The 20,030-nt window shown below is 34.7% G+C and overlaps 4 protein-coding genes across 11 annotated transcripts in view; 3 read left to right on the top strand and 1 right to left on the bottom strand.

The window, feature by feature from the left end:
* LOC105161199 (chromatin assembly factor 1 subunit FAS1) lies at window positions 963-8,139 on the top strand. 3 transcript variants are annotated; one of them, XM_011078818.2, is made up of 12 exons: window positions 963-1,873; window positions 2,553-2,652; window positions 3,934-4,039; window positions 4,151-4,274; window positions 4,561-4,925; window positions 5,013-5,333; window positions 6,051-6,132; window positions 6,202-6,339; window positions 6,591-7,001; window positions 7,196-7,333; window positions 7,456-7,501; window positions 7,619-8,139. In XM_011078818.2, exons 1-12 carry the CDS (start codon window positions 1,379-1,381, stop codon window positions 7,777-7,779), a joined length of 2,487 nt encoding a protein of 828 aa, XP_011077120.1. In that variant the 5' UTR covers window positions 963-1,378; the 3' UTR covers window positions 7,780-8,139. The 3 variants fall into 3 exon arrangements, with proteins under 3 accessions (XP_011077120.1, XP_011077119.1, XP_011077117.1); XM_011078817.2 differs by having other exon boundaries at window positions 3,934-4,081; window positions 6,600-7,001; XM_011078815.2 differs by having other exon boundaries at window positions 3,934-4,081.
* LOC105161198 (stearoyl-[acyl-carrier-protein] 9-desaturase, chloroplastic) lies at window positions 11,910-15,740 on the top strand. Its single transcript, XM_011078814.2, has 3 exons — window positions 11,910-12,209; window positions 14,301-14,805; window positions 14,949-15,740. The coding sequence occupies exons 1-3, from the start codon at window positions 12,103-12,105 to the stop codon at window positions 15,507-15,509; spliced, it is 1,173 nt and encodes a 390-aa protein (XP_011077116.1). The 5' UTR covers window positions 11,910-12,102; the 3' UTR covers window positions 15,510-15,740.
* On the bottom strand, window positions 16,162-16,976 carry LOC105161197. The gene has a single exon (XM_011078813.2). The coding sequence runs from the start codon at window positions 16,871-16,873 to the stop codon at window positions 16,295-16,297; it is 579 nt and encodes a 192-aa protein (XP_011077115.1). The 5' UTR covers window positions 16,874-16,976; the 3' UTR covers window positions 16,162-16,294.
* Window positions 18,120-20,030, top strand: part of LOC105161196 (splicing factor U2AF-associated protein 2) — a 6,541-nt gene continuing 4,630 nt past the window's right edge. Inside the window, exons 1-5 of one of the 6 annotated variants that reach the window (XM_020693526.1) lie at window positions 18,120-18,222; window positions 18,518-18,598; window positions 18,789-18,797; window positions 18,907-19,029; window positions 19,126-19,322. In XM_020693526.1, the coding sequence (XP_020549185.1) occupies window positions 18,198-18,222; window positions 18,518-18,598; window positions 18,789-18,797; window positions 18,907-19,029; window positions 19,126-19,322 (435 nt within the window). In that variant the 5' untranslated portion in view covers window positions 18,120-18,197. The other 5 variants (XM_020693525.1, XM_020693527.1, XM_011078811.2 and 2 more) reach the window with 5 other exon arrangements.

Below are 20,030 nucleotides of genomic sequence, written 5' to 3'. Positions count from 1 at the left end.
TAACCCAATTATCAATTACTTGTTTGGGCTTTCAATTTATAACTTATTTCAAAATGTTGATGCAAAACAATCACATACTGTTTGAATTTGTGGTTTCATTGTTTTGTTTTGTGTTTTGGAGATAGAAAAAGAAAAATAGAGAAAAATAAGTGTGTATTGAAAATAGATGATATGTTTTATTTTGTATTTTGAGATAATTTAAAATAAGTGGTGTAGGTTTGATATTGGGATTTGGGAGATAAAAACACTGTTTATTGTCAAATCATATCTTTTTTATATATAAATATTGTATGAAGATAAAAATTATTGTTTATTGTCAAATCATATTTCTTTTATATTATATATGTGTGTATATATATTATATATAAAAAGTTGAAATACAAAAAAACACACAGATAAGGTATAAAAACACAAAATAAATATTAAGTGCGTTTTATCTTGTATTGGGAAATGCGAAAATATAAAACCAAACATAGTCAATTTTTTAACTCACTTTGACATACAAAATCTCCAATTTTATAACATGGGATAATGTTTATTTCCATTGTTTTTATTTTTTTTAAAATTATAATAACTCATCTTATGTTTTAAATTACAATAACTTATTTTGATGTAACTGACAATATTTTAATTCAATTAATATATGATATGACGACTAATTATAAATAAATAATAACAATTCATATAAAACTGTTTATATAAAATGAGACAAATTTAAATTATTATGTCAATTCAAAATAAATATTTTTATTTATATACAATAATTTATACAAAATTGAAAACTGAAAATAAAAATATAAACAAAGAGGCTGGTCCTAACTAATTTTTACAACAATAAATGGTTAGATTCAAATTAAATGTATATATCTTTGTAATATTTTTGATTTTTTGGATGTTGAGAATTAGTAATAATTGTTTTTTAGAGGAAATTTGTAGTTTAATGAAAAAAATGATGAATTGGTGTAGCGGCAAAAATGGCGGGCAGCAAATTGAAGGCAATTTAGGCGCCAAACAGTATCTATTACTGGCGGGAGTCCATAGATTGTTTTCACCGGAGAATTGGAAGGCCTGAAACAAATTCTTCTGAAGAAGAAACCAGTAGGAAAGATTCTTACTCAGAAATCAGTAAGATAGCTCTGGATTCTCGAGAAGCCCTTTCCCTTTCATTTTCAGTTTGTTCTGGAATTTCAGCATATTTGTGAAGCATAGTTAGCTAAGCATCGCCGAATTTCGGAAGGAAATCGCATCGTTTCATCTTCTATAGTTTATTTTCTTTTAGCGCGACAAAATTTGATCTGGGCACTTTTCTTTTTCTGTATTTTTGCTCAACCATTTCTGGAAAAGTTAAAACAAATTCATTCTCATCTGGGTCGTGAAAATGACGGAAGTTGAGCCGATGAAGATTGACATTGGAGATGAAACGAAGCCGAAAATCAGTGATCCAGATCAGAAGAAGCAACCCCTGAAGAGAAAAAGATTGGGGCCGAGTTTATGCAAAGCAAGCCCTGAAGAAAAACAGGCGAAAATCGATTCACTCCGTAATGAAATCAGTAGTCTTGTTAGATTTTGTAAAGAATTAGTCTTAGAAAACAGAAGGGCATTGCTGGAAAATGTGGAGAAAGTTGGGAACTCTTCTGCTTCTTTGAATTGTATGATTGCATGTTTAATGGAAGAGAGTGATCTTCCTTTGTTCAAGCTTGTGGATGAGATTTTCGAGAAAGTTAAGGGTAGAACTGGCAATGGTGAGAGTGTTACCAAGGCTAGCGTGAAGAGTACTGTGCTTATGATTGGGCAAAGATTATGTTATGGTGTAGCTAGTGCAGAAGCTGATCTTTTGGAGGATGAGGCTGAGTGTGCTCTTTGGTGTTGGGAGGTATAAATTTCACTATTTTTCTGTTTTACTGTATACTACAGTATGGGGCCTTTTTATGGTATTTGTTCTTTCCTGTTGTTTGCATTGTATTAGCTTGTCTATTATGCCATTTCTTCATTTGGTGCTAATATGGTAGATGTCTGTGGAATGAATTGAATTTTGGCTTCAGTGTTGTAGTAAGACTTGTTTGATAACGGTAGGTTTGTCGTACGCACACACACACACACACACCACATATTTAGGACTTAAGGGGTGAAAAATTGAAATGCAATGCTTTACTTAAATTTGAAAAGCTCAAGTTAATGGAATTCAGATCCAATGTTTTCTTGAATTAATTGCATAAATAATAAGTGTGCTGATATCCATATTTTTGTCTTTCTTCTATGTCTACATGTTTGTATAGGTTGCGCAGTATGTTGGATTTACTTGTAGTTATTGTTCGTTTTTTATACCATGTTCAAGTAAAGGTAGCTTTCCATACTTTTAGGCAACGACTGATTTTCAGTTGTGAAGGTTTTGTTTATTTGCACATGCGTTCATGTTATGAGTCCATACTTTCTACTGTTTTCTTAACTATGTACTTATAACGTTGTTCTCCTATCTTGCTCTTGGAGTTGTGTTTCGTCTTTGGTTTTGGATAAATGTAGCCTTCTCATACTAAGTATTTTTCTCATTGTAGGTTAGGGATTTGAAATTGATGCCAAAATTAGTGCGTGGACCTTTGAAAGTCCGCCGTACTTGCCGTAAAAAGATCCAGGAGAGGATCAAAGCTGTTCTAGGCAAGTTTTTATTGCTCTACTTTGTTCAGTTTGTAGGTTAAATGATTCATGTTGACAATTCATATCCAGTTTGATGATCTCTGCCAAGCTTTTCAATTTTGTTTCTGTTACCCACATTTTGAGATGAAAAACGCCAGAACGCTACTGTTCCACTTTTCTTATTTGATTTCTCTTGTGTGCAAGTTGCAAAGAGACAGATGGCATTAAGTTAAAGTTAGAGATGTATGTTTCTTCAGTCGGATGAAAGCCTTCCTCTAGAAGCAAAAGTGATGCTCTCCTTATCAACCTGCCATGTAGTACCTTCAGTTAGGTTAAAACAGTTTATACTTAAATAAAACTCTGAAGTGGGTAGATTTGTTATAAGTTGACAAATGATATCAGAAGTGAGGTCCGCAGAGATGGAAGTTTTGTTTGATATATGGTACAAAGGAAAAGTCTCCTCAACTTTGCCTGTCTTCCCTTTCCTCTCTCTGTTATACAAGTAAAACTGTTGCTCTCATAAAATGGGATCAAATTCAGGAACTTCAATAAGATAGGCCCAAAAGGTTTCTTTAGTATTTATTCTTGATGTCCATGCATATAAGTTGTCATCTCCATGCATGTGACATCTGTGCTAAAGGCAGCTGTTAGATGGGGAGACGTTGTTGGGAAACATCAACTCAGCTAGTCATTATGTGTAGCTGAGAACTAAAACCACATTACAAAAATTGGAAGAACCAAATAATTAACACATGGTCTGTTTTAGATTATTGATTGGATGGTTAAACTAGTTTCTGGGAACATGTCCATTTGCTTGGTCAAGTAATTGTAAGATCTCACCATGCTTTTGGAGGTAAAAGTATGGCAAATAATATGAGGCCTGATTCTCACAAGGAAAAAGAAAAAGAATAATATTGACTAGTCCAGGGAAATCTAATTTGGATCATAGTATAATGTGTCACCCAAAAGAAGAAAAGTAAGATCTCTTTCAGCCAACTATGGATTTACCACTAAATTCTCGCATTACGTTCTAAGTTAGCAACTTTGTATCATTTAGTACAGTACTCCTTAATATTTGGATGCCTGTGCTTCTTTGCAGTCATTTTTTCTGCAGTTTGGCATTTCTTGACAATTTTCCTGTTCTCTCTTTGGCTGAAATTGCATAGCTGATAGTTTATTCTTTGTTGTTTGTGAACAAGTTTTCTCTGTGAGCTTTTAAGCGTTGTTGAATCAGACAGTTTTAGCATGGTCCTTTTGTGTTTAGTATGTTACAATATTCTCAATAAATTTGGTCTATGTCAGCAATGATAAATGCACTTGAAAAGTTGGAGGACCATCAAACTGGATTGCAAGAAGTGAGAAAAGCTTCGGCAAAGCTTGACAAAGTTCTAAATGAGGCCAATATCAGGTTGTTAATGGAGAACATGTCATGGAATAATGGTGCTGAAATGTATGTATTCCTGGTTAAGTTTTCGTGTATATTCTTTCCAATCATGGGCTTATCAGTATTTTGGTGAAGGGATGGGAAGGAAGTCAAGAAAGAAGAAAAACTATTAATCAAGGAAATGGAGAAAAACAAACGAGAACTGGAGAAAGAGAGGAAGAAGATGGATCGGGAGCTTCAGAAGGAAAAGTTGCAAAGTGTATGTCCAATTGCAACCTTCTATCTGCATTTGATCCTTTTCAATTGCTTCTATCTTCTATTTGAAATTGATTGTTGATTAACTATACATAGATTCTAGTGATGATAGCATGAAATAATATGTACAATGTGTTGCACATCTGGAGTCTCTAGATATACTAGAAATGCTAGGACGGTTTCTTTATGTCTTTACTTGCCTGGGGTTTGACCTTTTTTCTTTTGGTTTTCAATTTACATCTGGTGATATCTGTTGCATGTGTTTTATCTGAATTAGCCAAGCATTGCAGGAAAGAGAACTGAAGAGGTTGCATAGTGAGGTGGAAAGGGAGGAGAGGCGCCGTGAGAAAGAAGAATATGAAATGCAGAAACAGCTGAAAAGACAGCAAGAGGAAGCAGAGAAAGATCTAAAACGCAAAGAGAAGGAGGAAGCTGAGTTAAAGGAGCAACTTGCTCTCCAGAAACAAGCATCACTGATGGAGCGGTTCCTGAAAAAGAACAAAACCACTACATTTCCGCATGACAATTTTTTGAACAAAGCCCCCGCATTTGTGTCCTACTCCAACATGGTTGAAAGGAAGTCAGAATCAGTTACCATAGAGATGGATACTGTTTTGGCCCAAAATGTTGGAGTCGAGGCTGAAGATATTTGGAAGTCTGGTTCCCATACCTTTCCCTTTTTGCACTGATATCACCTTCTTAGTGTATCAAAGTGTAAAATTTTATGTGTTGTCTTTTCCAGATCACACTTAACTTCGTGGCGCCGCATTGGAAATTCAATCCGTTCAAACAGGAAAGTACATTGGGGCACTCGTCAGAAGCCTAAGACTGAACTGGTCAAGGAACTTAAGCTTACTGCTAATAGAGAGCCAACTTTTGATGATGAGTTGGTTGTGGAGAAGCTTGTGGATGGATGGGTTGACAATAATGTTGACGGAAGATTGTCTGGGGTGAAAGTGGATAGGCCTCTTTCCAATTGCCAGGAACAACCACGAATTAAGCAGCTCTTGCAGTTTGATAAGAGTTATAGGCCTGCTTTTTATGGTGTTTGGCCCAGGAAAAGGTGAGTTCTTCTCTTGAATTTTGTCTTTGCATTAAGCCAATGTTTCTGGAAGAATATTTCCCGACTTAAAGAATCTACTAGTGTTTACAAAAGACAACTATGGCATGCTTTTATATCAAAATTTGGAATATACTACATATTGTCTCAGCTGAGTGCTACATATTGTATTCATAATAAATCTGGGACAGGACCTATAGGCTCTCTATCTTCTTTGCCTCTTCTTTCTGGCAGTTAATGATAGGGCTGAGGGTATGTGACTCTCACTAAATTGAATTGCTTGGCTGTAGCGTCACAAAGTTGTCAATAGAAATTCTTATTGTTGACCCAATTATCATTTGTTTCTTTGATAGGTTTCATTCTTTTCTAATGTGCTTCTAGAGAGCTGGCCCGCTGTTCTTCATCCTTCCTTTCTTTTTCTCTTAGTTTTCTTTTGGTTGGGGGCTGGAGGTGCAGTTAACCTGCAATCCATAATCTAGCTGTTTTTGGGCATGAGAGGCTTATGAATGAAGTTGACTCATTATGCTCCATGCTATGTGGTTCTTGCTTCTTCTGTCCCTACCCTGTTGGCCAATGTCATTCATGTATGTTCTTTTCCATTGAGAAAGTATTGTTTTTCACATGGTTGTTTAAGTACAAACCAAAGGTGCTGAGGTGACGCACATCACCTGCTTGCTATGAGTATTCCCTCTCTAATTGCATGTATTTTGATTTATCCAGTCAAGTTGTTAAAGCGCGTCACCCATTTGCAAAGGATCCAAATATAGACTATGAGATAGATAGCGATGAGGAGTGGGAAGAGGTATGCTAGACATTGTATAGTCTAATTACTCTCATATGGCATCCACACCTGAGAATTTTTGTTGCACAGGATGAACCTGGTGAAAGCCTATCAGATTGTGATAAGGATGATGAGGATGGAATTACAGAAGGACATTTAAAGGGTGATGATGAAGATGAAAGTGAAGATGGATTTTTCGTTCCTGATGGATATCTCTCAGAGAATGAGGTGATCTTCTCTATCTATGTCTCTCTGTTTTCTAATTGTATTTTCAATATACTCATGAATATTCCTAAAATGGGTGGTTTTCAAGTTGATATACGAACATCATGCCATTCTTTGTGTACCTCTGTGAACATTGAGATGCTTGTATGTGCCCATATGATCTGGTAAATTGATATTGGTGTGACATCACTATATCTAATGAACCTTTTAGACATTAGTTGTTGGGTGGAAATTTATACTTGTGTGGCATGTAGGGAGTGCAGGCTGATGAAATGGAATCTGACGAATTGGTTGAGGAAGTAAGAAATCTGCCAGATTCTCAAAAGCAAATACCCTCTGAAGAATTCTGTACCCTGCTCCGGCAACAGAAGTATCTCAATAGTTTAACTGAGCATGCCCTTAAAAAGAACCAACCCTTGATCATTTCAAATCTTATGCATGAAAAGACCACATTGTCACCCGCTGAAGAGCTCACTGGTACAGAGAAGCTTGAAAGATTGTGCTTGCAAACTCTCTCTATTTGTCCTTTGCCTGATATTCCGAGCATAGAAATATCAGTTAAAAATGATGTGATCGACGATGATGTAGAATCTTCATCTAACAAGTCCAGCCCGACACTTCTTGCAACTGCTGCTGCTATGCTTGACTGCAACTTACCTCAGATTGTAAGTTATTTATTTTCTTGCGGACTAAGTATCATAAATTCCTTTGACTTCCTGTTAGAATATGCTGAAGCCATTAATTTGCCGAAATGACTTATTTAATCTTCTTATCTAATTCGAATAGAACTATTAAGACTTTGAAAACCATTGAGACATCCATTAAGAAAGTGACATGTTTTCTTAAACTAATTTTGCAGATATCTGTCATTCGGTCGTGCCCACATAGTATTGGAAAAATAGTAGAGACTCTGCATAATAAGTTTCCGGCTATCTCAAAGTCCCAATTAAGGAGTAAAGTCCGAGAAATATCAGATTTCTCAGAAAGTGGTTGGCAGGTCATTAAGCTTGTCTTCCTCTAACTTCTCTTATAACAATAGATTCTGATGGCTTTCACTTTTGCCGCCTGTTTGCTGAGACTATGCCTTACATTGCTAACATTTATACATGCATGATTCAGGTTAAGAAGGGAATTCTGAGCAAGCTTGGTCTCTCCATATCACCAGGTATCGATTCCTTTCCATGGTCGCTTAGCCTACCTGCTGACTTGAATGCTTGTTATTTCCTCCACTGCAGTAGATTTACTTAGTTCATGAAAAACTCTATCCTTTGTGCATTTGCAGAAAAGAAGTGTACAAAGGCAAAGAGCATTATTACATTCTTCTCTAAACGTTGCCTGCCTCCATCTGGGAAGACTGTGGACTTGAGCGATACATCCCCGCAGCCCTCCCGCAAACATGCATCAATCGTCCATCCACAGCAGGACTGCACGCAGGAGCACTGATGAGTGAGTTGTTCTTGTATTTATTGCCTGTTGCATATGCAATTAGTGGTCATTCTTTTAACTGCTGGTAGTTGTTGCAAGTCTTGACAGATCACTTTGGTGGTATATTTAAGGAGAGTAGAAGTTTACTTAAGACATATTGTAGAGCATGTCTCCACAGAGGTATAAATTGAGTGAAGTTGAATAAGTTTTTCTTCAAGTTTGGTTTGAACATTTGGTGGAGCTTGATAGAGGTGTCTTAATTTGTTTTTATTGTTAAATAAGTGAATAAGTTTTTCTTTAAGTTTGGTTTGAATATTTGGTAGATGTGTCTGAATTTGTTTTTATTGTTAAATAAGTTAATTTTGAGGGTGATTTTATCACGACCACATGCGGGTCGAAGTTGATTAGCTTGGTGTTTTATATAAGTTACAATGCATAAAATTACTATGTGTTTTAAAACGTCGGTTAAAAATTCACGTTCGTTTTAGAAATAGACTAAATTCACTGTCATTTAAACGGGCTTTTAGCAATTAATTTCGAGCTAAAATTTTATACATGAATAAAATAATAAATTGCTTCTAGCTTGAGGAGCTGAAATATTAATAAGAATCTATAACCTCATCATTAAGTTTCACTAAAAACATATGGTTTTAGCGATTGATTTCGAGCTGAAATGTGTACAAAAAATAGCAAGCTAATAGGGTTGACTTTCATGAGAATAATCAAATTGATAAATTTAAAATTATATTTTAAATTTAAAAAACGTTGGTAATCTTCATTTCCTTTAAAATATGAAAAAAAAATTCAAATTTATCAATCCAAATGCAGATTAATAGCATTAGGGCATAGTTTGGTTTACTAGGTGAATTGAAACTGAAGTTTTAAGTCCGGTATTGGTTTTTTGGTACTAACATATCGTATGAATTAAATATTAAATTTTTAAAAAATAAATCAGATATAACTATAATAAATAATTATTACAAAATTAGTTATAAGCAAAATTAAATTTTATCATTTGAATAAATTAAGCCCTACCCCCTAAACTAAATATAATCTTTATAGTTCATTCTTCATTCAGAGCATGTTAAATTATCAAATATTTATAATTAATTTATTAATCATGAATTAATACCATTTTTGCATCAGTGATCAACAATGAAAATATTAATTTAAAAAAATCAATCCATACAGATTCGACCCTATTTATGATTTTCACCAAATATTTTTATTAAATACAACACTTATTAATGGCGTAACGAAATTTCAACCAGATAAAATTATATTATAACATTTGATGATTGCATTTGCATTTGCATGACCTAACCTCTACTCTTAATGTCATAGCAGGACATATGCCCAACCTTTCATGTGCTATTTTCTGCCAAATTATTAATATAATAAATTCTTGTTTTTTTATTTTCTTTGATATTGTAAATACATGATAAAATAATTATCTATTTATTTATTTATATCCATAATGTAAAAATATTTAACTACATGAGTGAAACAAATACTTTACAACATCAATTATATTTAGGATAATTATATCTACATCCCTAATTTGTAGTTTATTTATACATACCACTCTTATATTTTGGATAATTATATACACGCCCACTAAAAATTTCAGCATTATTTACATAAATTATCGTTGCTTTTTGAAAAGCTACACATATATCCTAAAAATATTAATATTATTACACACTCCACTCTTATTTTTATTGTTACGAGTAGTTTTTGTAGTTATACAAGTGATAGAGACAATTTGTGTAATTAGACTATAAATTAGGGGGTGTAATATAATTATCCCTTATATTTATTATATAATTATTAATTAAGGTATGGCATGAAAAAGATATAATGCTTAAGAGGAGTTTGCAATGCTTTTTTTATTTTTATGGTGCCAATAAATTATAAGTTTGTATTAAAAGTTGGAGAAGTGACAAAAAAAAAAAAAGGTTTAAGTTTGAGTATTTAAAAAAAATAACTTAATATTTATAATTTTATTAATTAATAATTATAAAAAAATTCATAACTTTTGATTTAAATCAACTTAAATTAAAAAAATTATGAATTAAAAACATTGTTTTCAACTTATGTTTCACATCGTACAACGTGAAACATAAGTTGATTAAACTTACGTGTAATAATACTCGCTTCGTTTTTAATTTACGAGACTATTTTTTAAGTCAATGCAAAATTTCATATAAAAATTGAAAAAAAAAATACGAATTTGGTACATTTATATATTATCGTATTTAGAAAGAGAAATTAAAATTAGAGTTGTTATTTATGAAAAAAAACTTTTATTTTAGAATGTTTAAAAAATAAATTCTCCTAAATGAGTATTATTATTATTATTTATATTCTTTTATAATTGAAATAAAAAAAAAAGTCAATTGATTTCCGATTCATTGATGTGACTATTGTATTATTTTTATTTTTAATTTTTCTCTTATTTATATTGCCATTCTCACTCTTTATTTTTTATTTTTTAATTTTCTTCTACCTTCTTATTTAATATAATTAAAAAAAAATAGATACATATATCGCAAGTAACTCTACCATAAGTTAATATCATATATTATATATATTTAAAAAAAGGTAAGCAAAATTCACTAAGCCGGTTTTTATTTTTTAGCATTATAATGACTCTCAATTAAATTAATATATCAATATGACTGTAAATAAATAACAGTATTTTATATGTGAAATAAATAATTTCACATCTGATAGAACTTGAATCCATATCCTCAAACGTATTTGGCCTTCGTCTCAAGCACTATACTAAAACATTATTGATATTAAGTCTCTCTATCAACACCTTTTGAAAATTGAAAAGGGTCTTTTTTATTTTTTGATCAAATTAAATTAACTTATGTTGCTATTCAAAATTATATTTTTATAGAGTGAATTATACTCAAACCCCCTCTATAAATGCTAAATTATCCTTTTTTTAAAAAGAGTTTTAAAATTATATTTATATCTTTTTCAAAAAAGTTTAATTTACATCTAAGCCCATTTTTTTAGGTTTGGATGAAAAATATTGACGTACGTAAAAAAAAAATTATATAAATTTTCAATTTTGCTCCTCATTGAATATTTCTATATATATTTTTGTACCTATAAAAGAATGAATAATATATATATATATATATATATATATATATATATGAAGTGGTGTTAACATCATTCTATGTTTTCTTTTATAAGTGTAAAATTATTATACAAAACGTTAAATGAGGGATAAACTTAAAATTTTATCTAATTTTTTTGCTAACGTTGATATTTTTTATCTAAATCCTAATAAAAGGAGTCAGGTGTAAATAGTAAATTATTGGGAATATAAGTATAATCTCGATTTTTTTTTTAAAACTAATAGAATTTAATATTTTTAGAGGGGTGAATAATTAACCCTATTTATATACCATAAATCAAATAATTTCATGAACTAAACATATTTTTATTATGATTTTTAATATTTATATATTTAAAAATTATGCACACACATAAAAATGTGTAAAATGGGAATAGAGTGTAGAAAAGTACAACACCTACAGCATAGATCCCACACGCGCTTCATGGTGTTGTACTAATTAAAATTTTCTTCCAACTTTCTTATTTAATAATAAATACAAAATAGTGTCCATAATTTAATATTTTATATTATAGTTATAGTTAAAAAAGGTGAGCAAACTTCACTAAGTCTGTCTATGTACACCTTTTGAAAAATTGAATTTTTTATCAAATTAAATTAACTTATTTTGTTATTTAAAATTATATTTTATATACCATAAATTAAATAATCTATATTTAAAAATTATGTACACCTAAGATATATAAAATAAAATTTTATGAACAAGTTTAAAGTCATGCATTCGATTTTATTTATATGTGCGGATATTTATTCACTTTATATTAGTTATTGTAATTTATTTATTATTAATAATAATTAAAAAAAAAAAAGGAGAGAGAAGAAAGTACAACAGGCACAGCATAGGACCCCCACACGCACTTGAGGGTGGTGTAGGTTGATGGAAGTGAGGAGCCCAAATTAGCGAAAAACCATTCATAAGAATTATCGCCCTCCTGAAAATGGTCAGTGGCCGCAAAATTAAAACTATGGGCATCTTTTAATTCGGACCCAAAACGCTTTTTCCATTTGGATTTTTGGCCTTGTCTTCCCTTATTTTAGTGCTTCTGCTCCTTTTCACATTCACTTCACTCTGCTCTTCCTCTGTTTCTTGCTGCTGCTCTCATTGTTCAAAGCTCTCAAGCTTTTGGGGTTTTGTGAAAAGAATCAGAGTTTGTGCTCTTGTTTTTTCAAGAAATATAGAGAAAATGGCACTCAAACTCTCTGTTGCTGCCCACAAGATGCCTTCTTTTGCTGGTTATAACCTCAGATCTCATAGAGTTTCTATGGCTTCTACTCTTCATTCTACTTCCATGTAAGCTTCTCTTGTTTTTTGTGCAATATCTCTCTGGGTTTTGCTTTTGCTGTGTTGAATGGTTTAATGGGCATGGAAGATCAAAAGTTGGCCTTTTCATTTGGTCTTCGGAAAGGGGTCTTTTTGGGTTGAAATGGGCATGTCCAAGATTTGAGCTTTGCATCTTGTTGGTTCTGTATTGATCTGGATTTGTCCTACTTTAGACTCAACAAGTTGCATGGTGCTAATCAATTGGCATTTCTGGGTTTCAAGTCCTCTTTTTGTTGTTTTGAAGGAAAAGATTGCTCATTTTTGTGGAGTAGTCATTTCTTATGTTCTCTGTTGTGTGGAAATGTTTTCTCCCATTTGTTTTCATAAGAATGTATCCACGTGATTAAAATTGGTCACAGCTTTTTCATTTGCTTCCTGTGATTAAAATTGATACATGCAGACTGTTCCACACAATGATTCCTCAGACTCTGTTTAGCTTATTTCTTTGAATTCTCCCTGATTTACAAGATCATTCATGTACTTCTTTCTTCATAAATGTTTTCTTGTCTTTGTTTTTTACTTTATTTTATTTGGAGCGGTGGTGATATTTTGTTTGGTGGGGTTGGGCGCAGGCCGTGGTGGGATATGGAACTTGATTTATGTTTTGCACGCGTGAGTGGTTGTCTTTTTTTGACTTGCCAGCAAATGATATGATCCTGATTAGATCTTAAGCACGAGTCGCTTGCTTTTATAATAATAACACATGAGATTTTCATGAACCATGTTCAATGATTTGAAAATTGGCTACCACTGTTTCTTGGCTTTTATAAGTTGTCCGAATTGCCTGTAATCCTATTTTATCATTCATACGTGTGTTTTTCTCTGATTATATGTATATGCCATGGTGGTACAGCATGAATACGTCGGCAGTGTGGTTTGCTGTAATTCAACTTCTTCCAAACAATATTGTCAAATTTAGGGGGATTGGTGGTGGTGGTGTAAGCATTTAGTTTCTAGTGATTGGTTTTTCTCACACTGTATATGAAATTTACATTTTTTTCGTTTTCGGTTCTTTAAAGTGATAAAAAATAGGTGGAATAGGTGATGAAAGAGGTGCCTAAGTATCTTTCTTCTGGACTTAAATGTGTTTGGTTGGAAGCATTGTATCTAATGACTCTACAGTCATCCTGGCTTTAACACTACTTTTACCTATATTCTTGACTTTTTTTTTGGCTGCACCACAGAGTGGTGAACCTGGTGGTTGGTGTAGCTTTGTCCTCTTTTTTCCTTGACTTGAAGGCTAGTTTGATTCCTTTGTCATCTTCCCACCAATATTACTTTTGCTATGTTCATAGTTTGTCCTATCCTTGAACCTCCCTCCTCACTACCGAAAAAGATTGGAGAAAGAAGAGAATGACGATTAACTCTAGTTCAAAAACTTAGATGATTCTTTATTTATCATTTGAACTTTATGAATTTTGGTTAATCATTTTGTTCAGACGGTTTAGATGAAGTATAAGTGGTGGTTCTGAGTAATATACTATGGGAAGTGACCTTTTTTGCTTGTATATGGTGCTGTTTCGAGAAGATGATCGTATATGATACAGACGCATACCAGCAGACATGTGAATTTAATATGTATGGACATGTTGATTGGATTGTCTGTAAGGAAGTGTCAACTATTTTTAATTCACTGTGTAGAGTAGGTCGGTGTTCTCAAGCTTTAACACGAAAAATTAAAGAGAAGGCATTAGAGCTTTCTACTACTAAAACTTGCAACATGTGGCCTCAAATTCTTGCTGCACTTCCCATATGGGGATGTCGAACAAAATTTGTTTTTAACCTGATTTTTATTTTTAAGATCTTGCTGTTGCTTTCTGTGGGTTTAAGGAAAAAAAGAAAAAAATGAACTAGACAGAAACACCCTAACTTGACAAATGTCACTCAGGTTTCCACATGGTTCTCTTCCTTTTTCCTTAACCTTGATCAATCTGTACATCTGTGGGCTAATTATATTTGGATTCCATTTCACATTTGCGATTCACGGAATGGGTTTCAGTTACCATGGCTCTTGTTTTACATTCCGCTGCATGTCTGAGAGTCTTCATCTTCTTGATGCAGAGAGAATGGAAAAGTGAAAAAGCCCTTCACTCCCCCTCGGGAAGTTCATGGTCAAGTAACCCATCCCATGCCGCCAGAAAAGCGTGAGATCTTTCATTCGCTGAACAGCTGGGCTGAAGACAACATCCTGGTGCTCCTAAAGCCTGTTGAGAAGTGTTGGCAGCCAAATGACTTTCTTCCCGACTCCTCTTCTGAAGGCTTTGATGAACAGGTCAAGGAGCTTAGGGAACGAACCAAGGAAATCCCCGATGACTATTTCGTTGTGCTTGTTGGAGATATGATTACAGAGGAAGCTCTTCCAACTTATCAGACTATGCTGAACACCCTTGACGCCGTCCGAGACGAGACAGGTGCAAGCCTCACTCCTTGGGCTATTTGGACGAGGGCATGGACAGCTGAAGAGAATCGGCATGGTGACCTTCTCAACAAGTATCTTTATCTTTCAGGACGTGTTGACATGAAGCAAATTGAGAAAACGATACAATACCTGATCGGTTCTGGGATGGTACGCCTGTAGTGGCCATGTGCCCTCAGCATCTGGCTATCACTATTAATTTTTGAGAATCTATAATCAACAGAAAGCTCACTTTTTGTGTTCTTCTTCAGCTTTATTTCACATTTTAACTTTTATGTGTTTCTAACTGACAGGATCCACGCACAGATAAGAACCCATACCTCGGGTTTATCTACACCTCATTTCAGGAGAGAGCTACTTTCATTTCCCACGGGAACACAGCTCGGCTTGCCAAGGAACACGGCGACCTGAAACTGGCCCAGATTTGCGGCATCATTGCTGCGGACGAGAAACGCCACGAAACAGCCTACACCAAGATTGTGGAGAAGCTCTTCGAGATCGACCCTGATGGTACAGTACTGGCTCTTGCTGACATGATGAGGAAGAAAGTCTCGATGCCAGCCCACCTGATGTATGATGGCAGAGATGAAAATCTCTTTGACCACTTCTCTGCTGTAGCTCAGCGTCTTGGAGTCTACACAGCCAAGGACTATGCCGACATCCTGGAGTTTCTAGTGGCAAGATGGGAGGTGGAGAAGCTGACGGGCCTCTCAGGCGAGGGCCGCAAAGCTCAGGACTATGTGTGTGGTTTGCCTCCGAGGATTAGGAGACTGGAGGAACGAGCACATGCACGGGCAAAGCAAGCATCGCCCGTTCCGTTCAGTTGGATTTACGGTAGAGAAGTCAAGCTTTGAACAACCTTCTTGCAACTAGGTCAGTTACCGTCCACCTAGAGAAGTTATGTAGTAGGTATCATCATCGCCCGCGTCTCTTTTCCACCATGGAGTCAAAGAAGAAGTCCATTGTTATGTTTACTTTCCTGTTTGTGCTTGGTAAAGTTGTTCTATGTGTTGAATGTAGATATAGAAAGACTTGTGATGATTTTGTTCCTCTCTTTCTTCTTGCAGCATTCCTCTTTATCTTTATTTTATAGTATTTGTCTGCTTATCTACTTATATTAACTGCATTCCTTGTTCCAGGCTGTTTGATGATCTTATGGAAATATTGGAAAATACTTGGTAGGACTTTAAAATCAGAGTTTATAATCTCCTCAAACTAATAAGTTACTACCAAATTTCTTTAAACTATTACGAGGATTGATATAATTATAAATATTTATTTCTTGTTTAGAAAATTACTAATTTCTGATATTAAATGTCGTCTAACAATTATCCAATCTGTAGTCCTCATTAGGTTTTTATTCGTTTTTATATTCAATTGACAAAATGGTCAAAATGTCTTTGTGTGTTTTGGAATCTTTAATTTGAAATGAATGAATCCCTTAAAAGAGTGATTTGAATGAGTAGGAATTGCGTGGTGCAGAGAATGGGATTGTCAGAAATTTGATTGGTAGACGTAGACAAGATAATCTTATTCTACTTTTGAATTGCAGCGATAAACCTCCATCGCTAATTACATTACCAACACAAATTCAAAATTAATCAAATAATTTCAAGAATACCAAAACTAAAAATTACAATTAGACCTGAAAAGGCCATGGCCAGCTCTTCAGATCCTCCTCATCTTGAACTTTTCCACTTTTCACCCCATAATTTATGTTATTTCCATTTACGCCCCTCCTCTCCACATACGCGTAGTAGTTGAGGAAGAAGGCCAATGTGAGCACCACCCACTCCAGGCAGAATATCAGAATGCACAGTCCTCCGGCAAGCTTCAGGATCACCACGCCGTCCTCCTCCCTCACGTACGATTTCAGGTGGCCGAGGAAATCCGACGGCCGCGTGTAGATCAGCACAGAAACCGAGCCCTGGAAGATGGCGGTCAGCACCGTCGCTACCATGTGCGCGCCGTAGAATTTACCGGCGGAGGTGGCGGCTCGTGATGCTGCAGCGCAACCTGAGACGGCGCCGACGATGGTGATGATTTGGAGGAGGATGAAGAGGAAGCCGATGAGAGAGGGGAAGAGGCGGAGGGAGAGGGTTAGGAAGATGCAGCTGGAGGCGGCGCCGAGGAGGATGTAGTTGGTCAGGAGGAAGACCTTGTGGGTGTGGGGGTGGGAGTGTTCACCGGCGGAGGTGGTGTCTATCGACAACCCCATTCTGATTTTGTCGAACAAACAATTAATCTTTGAGTGAAATGAGAGAGAGAGAGAGAGAGAGAGAGAGAGAGAGAGAGAGAGAGAGAGAGAGAGATGGTGATCTGAGAGAGGGTTGGAGATGTGTATATATATATATACATATACATACACATACACATGCACGGTGCGGGGGCAACGGTCATGTTGTGGAGGAGAAATATGACCGTTGGGAGGAGAGGAAGAAATTGAATAAGTGGAAAGTGTAACGGATACCTGGAAGAATCATTTCTGCCTTTTTCCTTTTCTTTTTTTCCTACCCTCCACAATTTTCAACTTATTATTATTATTATTATCAATTTGATACTGAAATTTAAATTGAAAATCCACTTTGTTTTCCTTTTTAAGAAATTAATTTAATCACTTTTTGATTGTGCTATCAATGTTTTATTTATTTTTCTTAAGTGTAAATATAAAACAAAATGAATGCTTATTAGCATCAAACCCAGATAATATCATCAAACTGTATAGAGATATTTAGTTAAGATTGTCTTGAGATATACCGATCAAAATTTAGTGATTCTTTCTTCTATGAAAACCTTGGGGTTTGTACTAAAACTTTGTAGTTTTGAGCAAGAGCTGAATTCATTGTTGTAATAGATAAAAATAAGAAAACATTCTATTGCTCTATTTCTACGGGTAATTTGATAAAGTATATTTAAAACCTTGTAACTAGAGTTATACTGGTTCAATTCACATGATTATTCCTTAAAATGAAACAATATACATATGGGATTACACTTATTGTGAAACCAATATTGAAACATGTCATTTGAATTATTGTATGTTTTATAAATTTTGGATTGTACTAATCGATAACGACTACAACTTTTACCACAATAATATATGCGTGATATAAGAGTTGATGTTTAAGGGGGTCAACATTCCATTAATGTACTTAGTATGGTTCCATTTTTAGCTGAAATGAGATCGGGTGTAGATGGAGAATTTTTGAAAGGGATGTAAGTATAATTTTAATTTTTTAATTTTATATTTTTAGAGGGGGTTAAATGCAATTAAGCCAAGTAGAGAAAAATGAAAGCATATACACTGTACATTACATACGAATTCATGGCCCATGAGATGTTGGTGGCCCAAATGGAAGTGGCAATTGATGAGCCGAATGGAAAAGCCCACTAATGTAAATGGGCCCAATGATAAAAGCCCAATTAACTACTCCACGAATAAGCCCACAAGAGTTTCCCTATTTTCTACCCACAAATCCACCCGTGCGGTATTACGTTGCGGAGCGAGGAGGAGAAGAAACTACCAGAAGAAACGTGAAACGATGTCGTCTGAACCACAAGTCCCTGGTCCGTGCATGATTTCTTTGATGATTTCATTTGTTTCAAGCTCATTGTTATCTGCTCCGATGCTTCTGTGTTTGGAATACCCAATTTTGCTCTAATTTAATGATAAATGAAGGGCCTTTTTTGGTCGACTCATTTTTTGTTCAAATTTGACAATAAGGTAAAACCGCATTTTAGTCGACTAGTTTTTGTTGATATTTGATGGAAATCAAGGTTTTTTTTTTTTCCTTACGACATTTTTTTTCTTGACTTCTTGTTTGAATTTAGTAGTTGAGGCTAACAATTTTGATGAATTCAGAAATGGTTACTGGAGCGGGTTGGTATATTCTTGGCCAGGACCAACAGCTAATAGGCCCTTACACTGTCTCTGAGTTGCAAGGTGAGTCTTTTCATTTCCTAGTTGTTATCATGTTGAGGAATCTTTGCTGTATTCTTGGATGCTTATTATGTTATGTGTTCGCCTTCTAGGTTTCATAGGCCGGCCATTTTAGTTTGTGATGTTTCTTCGTCGATTAGCTTCTGGGTTCTTGAATGCTTTTCTTTTCTTGTTCGTTTTTGCTGGATTCCAGTTTCTACAAGTAAGCAATAGACTTGGTATCGGGACAATCAGTTCATCTGTATGATGTTTGAATGGTCTTTCGTGATGTTGAAATGGTGTGCTTAAGCTTGTCTATTTCGCCTGGGCAGAGCATTATTCGAGTGGGTACTTTTCCCAGAGTACACTTGTGTGGTCTGAAGGGTACAGCGATTGGCAGCCTCTGTCATCAGTTCCTGGGTTGTTGACTGATGCTCCACCGCAAAATGCTCTAGGTTCAGGTGGCTATATGTTTTCTGGAATTATTTTGTTTCTGATCGACGAGTCTTAAGGTTTGTTACTGAGATTTTGTAATTTAAATTGTTTTTTAGTTCCTGTCACATCTAACGAAGAAGACGAGTTTGAAAAGTGGCAAAGGGAGGTTAGGGAGGCAGAGGCAGAAGCTGAGGTTAACAAAAATGATGATCAAGACAGACCTACAACACCACCAGAGGGTGAGGAAGAATTCACAGATGATGATGGAACTACATATAAGTGGGACCGGACTCTTAGAGCTTGGGTACCTCAGGTTGATGACCACATAATATGTTGTGCATTTTTGATTTGTTTGTGCTCATGGACTTGTTTTCAGAAGTTTTCTTTTTCTTTTTTACCTTGTGAATCATACCAGTGGATTTTTGAAGCAGAGCACAGATTTCCAAAAATAATTTTATATTTGTACCATTAGAAGCTTTACCAAAATCAGCAATGTTTAAGATTAGGTATTTAGTTTTTAAGCCAAAAGTTTAAGAAAATAGCAATTTTAACCAGAATTTTAGCAAGAAAATAAAAAATTTACTTAACAATTACAGCAAGAATTAAGAATTGATTTATTTAGCATATTATTTTATAGCGTAAGCTTGAGTTATGATATTAAAAATTACATCATAATAAAATAATCATGAATTTAACAAAGTTTCAGCAAGAAGAAACAAGAAAAAGGATCAATACGAGGTGGAAAAATAGACTAGCTCAGATCAAGGGTTGTCTTCTTAATCTTTTTCCCTAGCAACAAGCCCACCCTGTGCTGGCTTCAGCCAGGCAATCCACACTTCAACTGGGGTGCACACCAGGCAAAAGCCCAGCGCCTGGGCTCTCCCTATGCCATGTGCCATGCCACGTGCCATGTGCCATGGGGCACCATTTACAACTATGCACAAGATTAAATCTTTCAAACTTTTTTTTGCTTATCTGGTGGAGATATTTATTCGTCTGTAGTTTATAAGGCTATTCACTG

This window comes from Sesamum indicum, linkage group LG4 (genome assembly GCF_000512975.1).
Source record: "Sesamum indicum cultivar Zhongzhi No. 13 linkage group LG4, S_indicum_v1.0, whole genome shotgun sequence".
Lineage (NCBI taxonomy): Eukaryota > Viridiplantae > Streptophyta > Magnoliopsida > Lamiales > Pedaliaceae > Sesamum > Sesamum indicum.
Note: the sequence above shows the minus strand (reverse complement) of the source record. Positions and strands in the feature narration are given on the sequence as shown.

What these genes read in the sequence shown, in the direction of transcription:
- LOC105161199 (XM_011078815.2), top strand. Translation starts at nt 1,379, where the DNA reads ATGACGGAAGTTGAGCCGATGAAGATTGACATTGGAGATGAAACGAAG. An exon ending in AGAAGGAAAAGTTGCAAAGT is followed by an intron (nt 4,275 to 4,560) that starts GTATGTCCAATT and finishes CAAGCATTGCAG; the next exon opens with GAAAGAGAACTGAAGAGGTT. An exon ending in GCGATGAGGAGTGGGAAGAG is followed by an intron (nt 6,133 to 6,201) that starts GTATGCTAGACA and finishes TTTGTTGCACAG; the next exon opens with GATGAACCTGGTGAAAGCCT.
- LOC105161198 (XM_011078814.2), top strand. Translation starts at nt 12,103, where the DNA reads ATGGCACTCAAACTCTCTGTTGCTGCCCACAAGATGCCTTCTTTTGCT. An exon ending in ACTCTTCATTCTACTTCCAT is followed by an intron (nt 12,210 to 14,300) that starts GTAAGCTTCTCT and finishes TTCTTGATGCAG; the next exon opens with AGAGAATGGAAAAGTGAAAA. An exon ending in ACCTGATCGGTTCTGGGATG is followed by an intron (nt 14,806 to 14,948) that starts GTACGCCTGTAG and finishes TCTAACTGACAG; the next exon opens with GATCCACGCACAGATAAGAA.
- LOC105161197 (XM_011078813.2), bottom strand. Translation starts at nt 16,873, where the DNA reads ATGGGGTTGTCGATAGACACCACCTCCGCCGGTGAACACTCCCACCCC.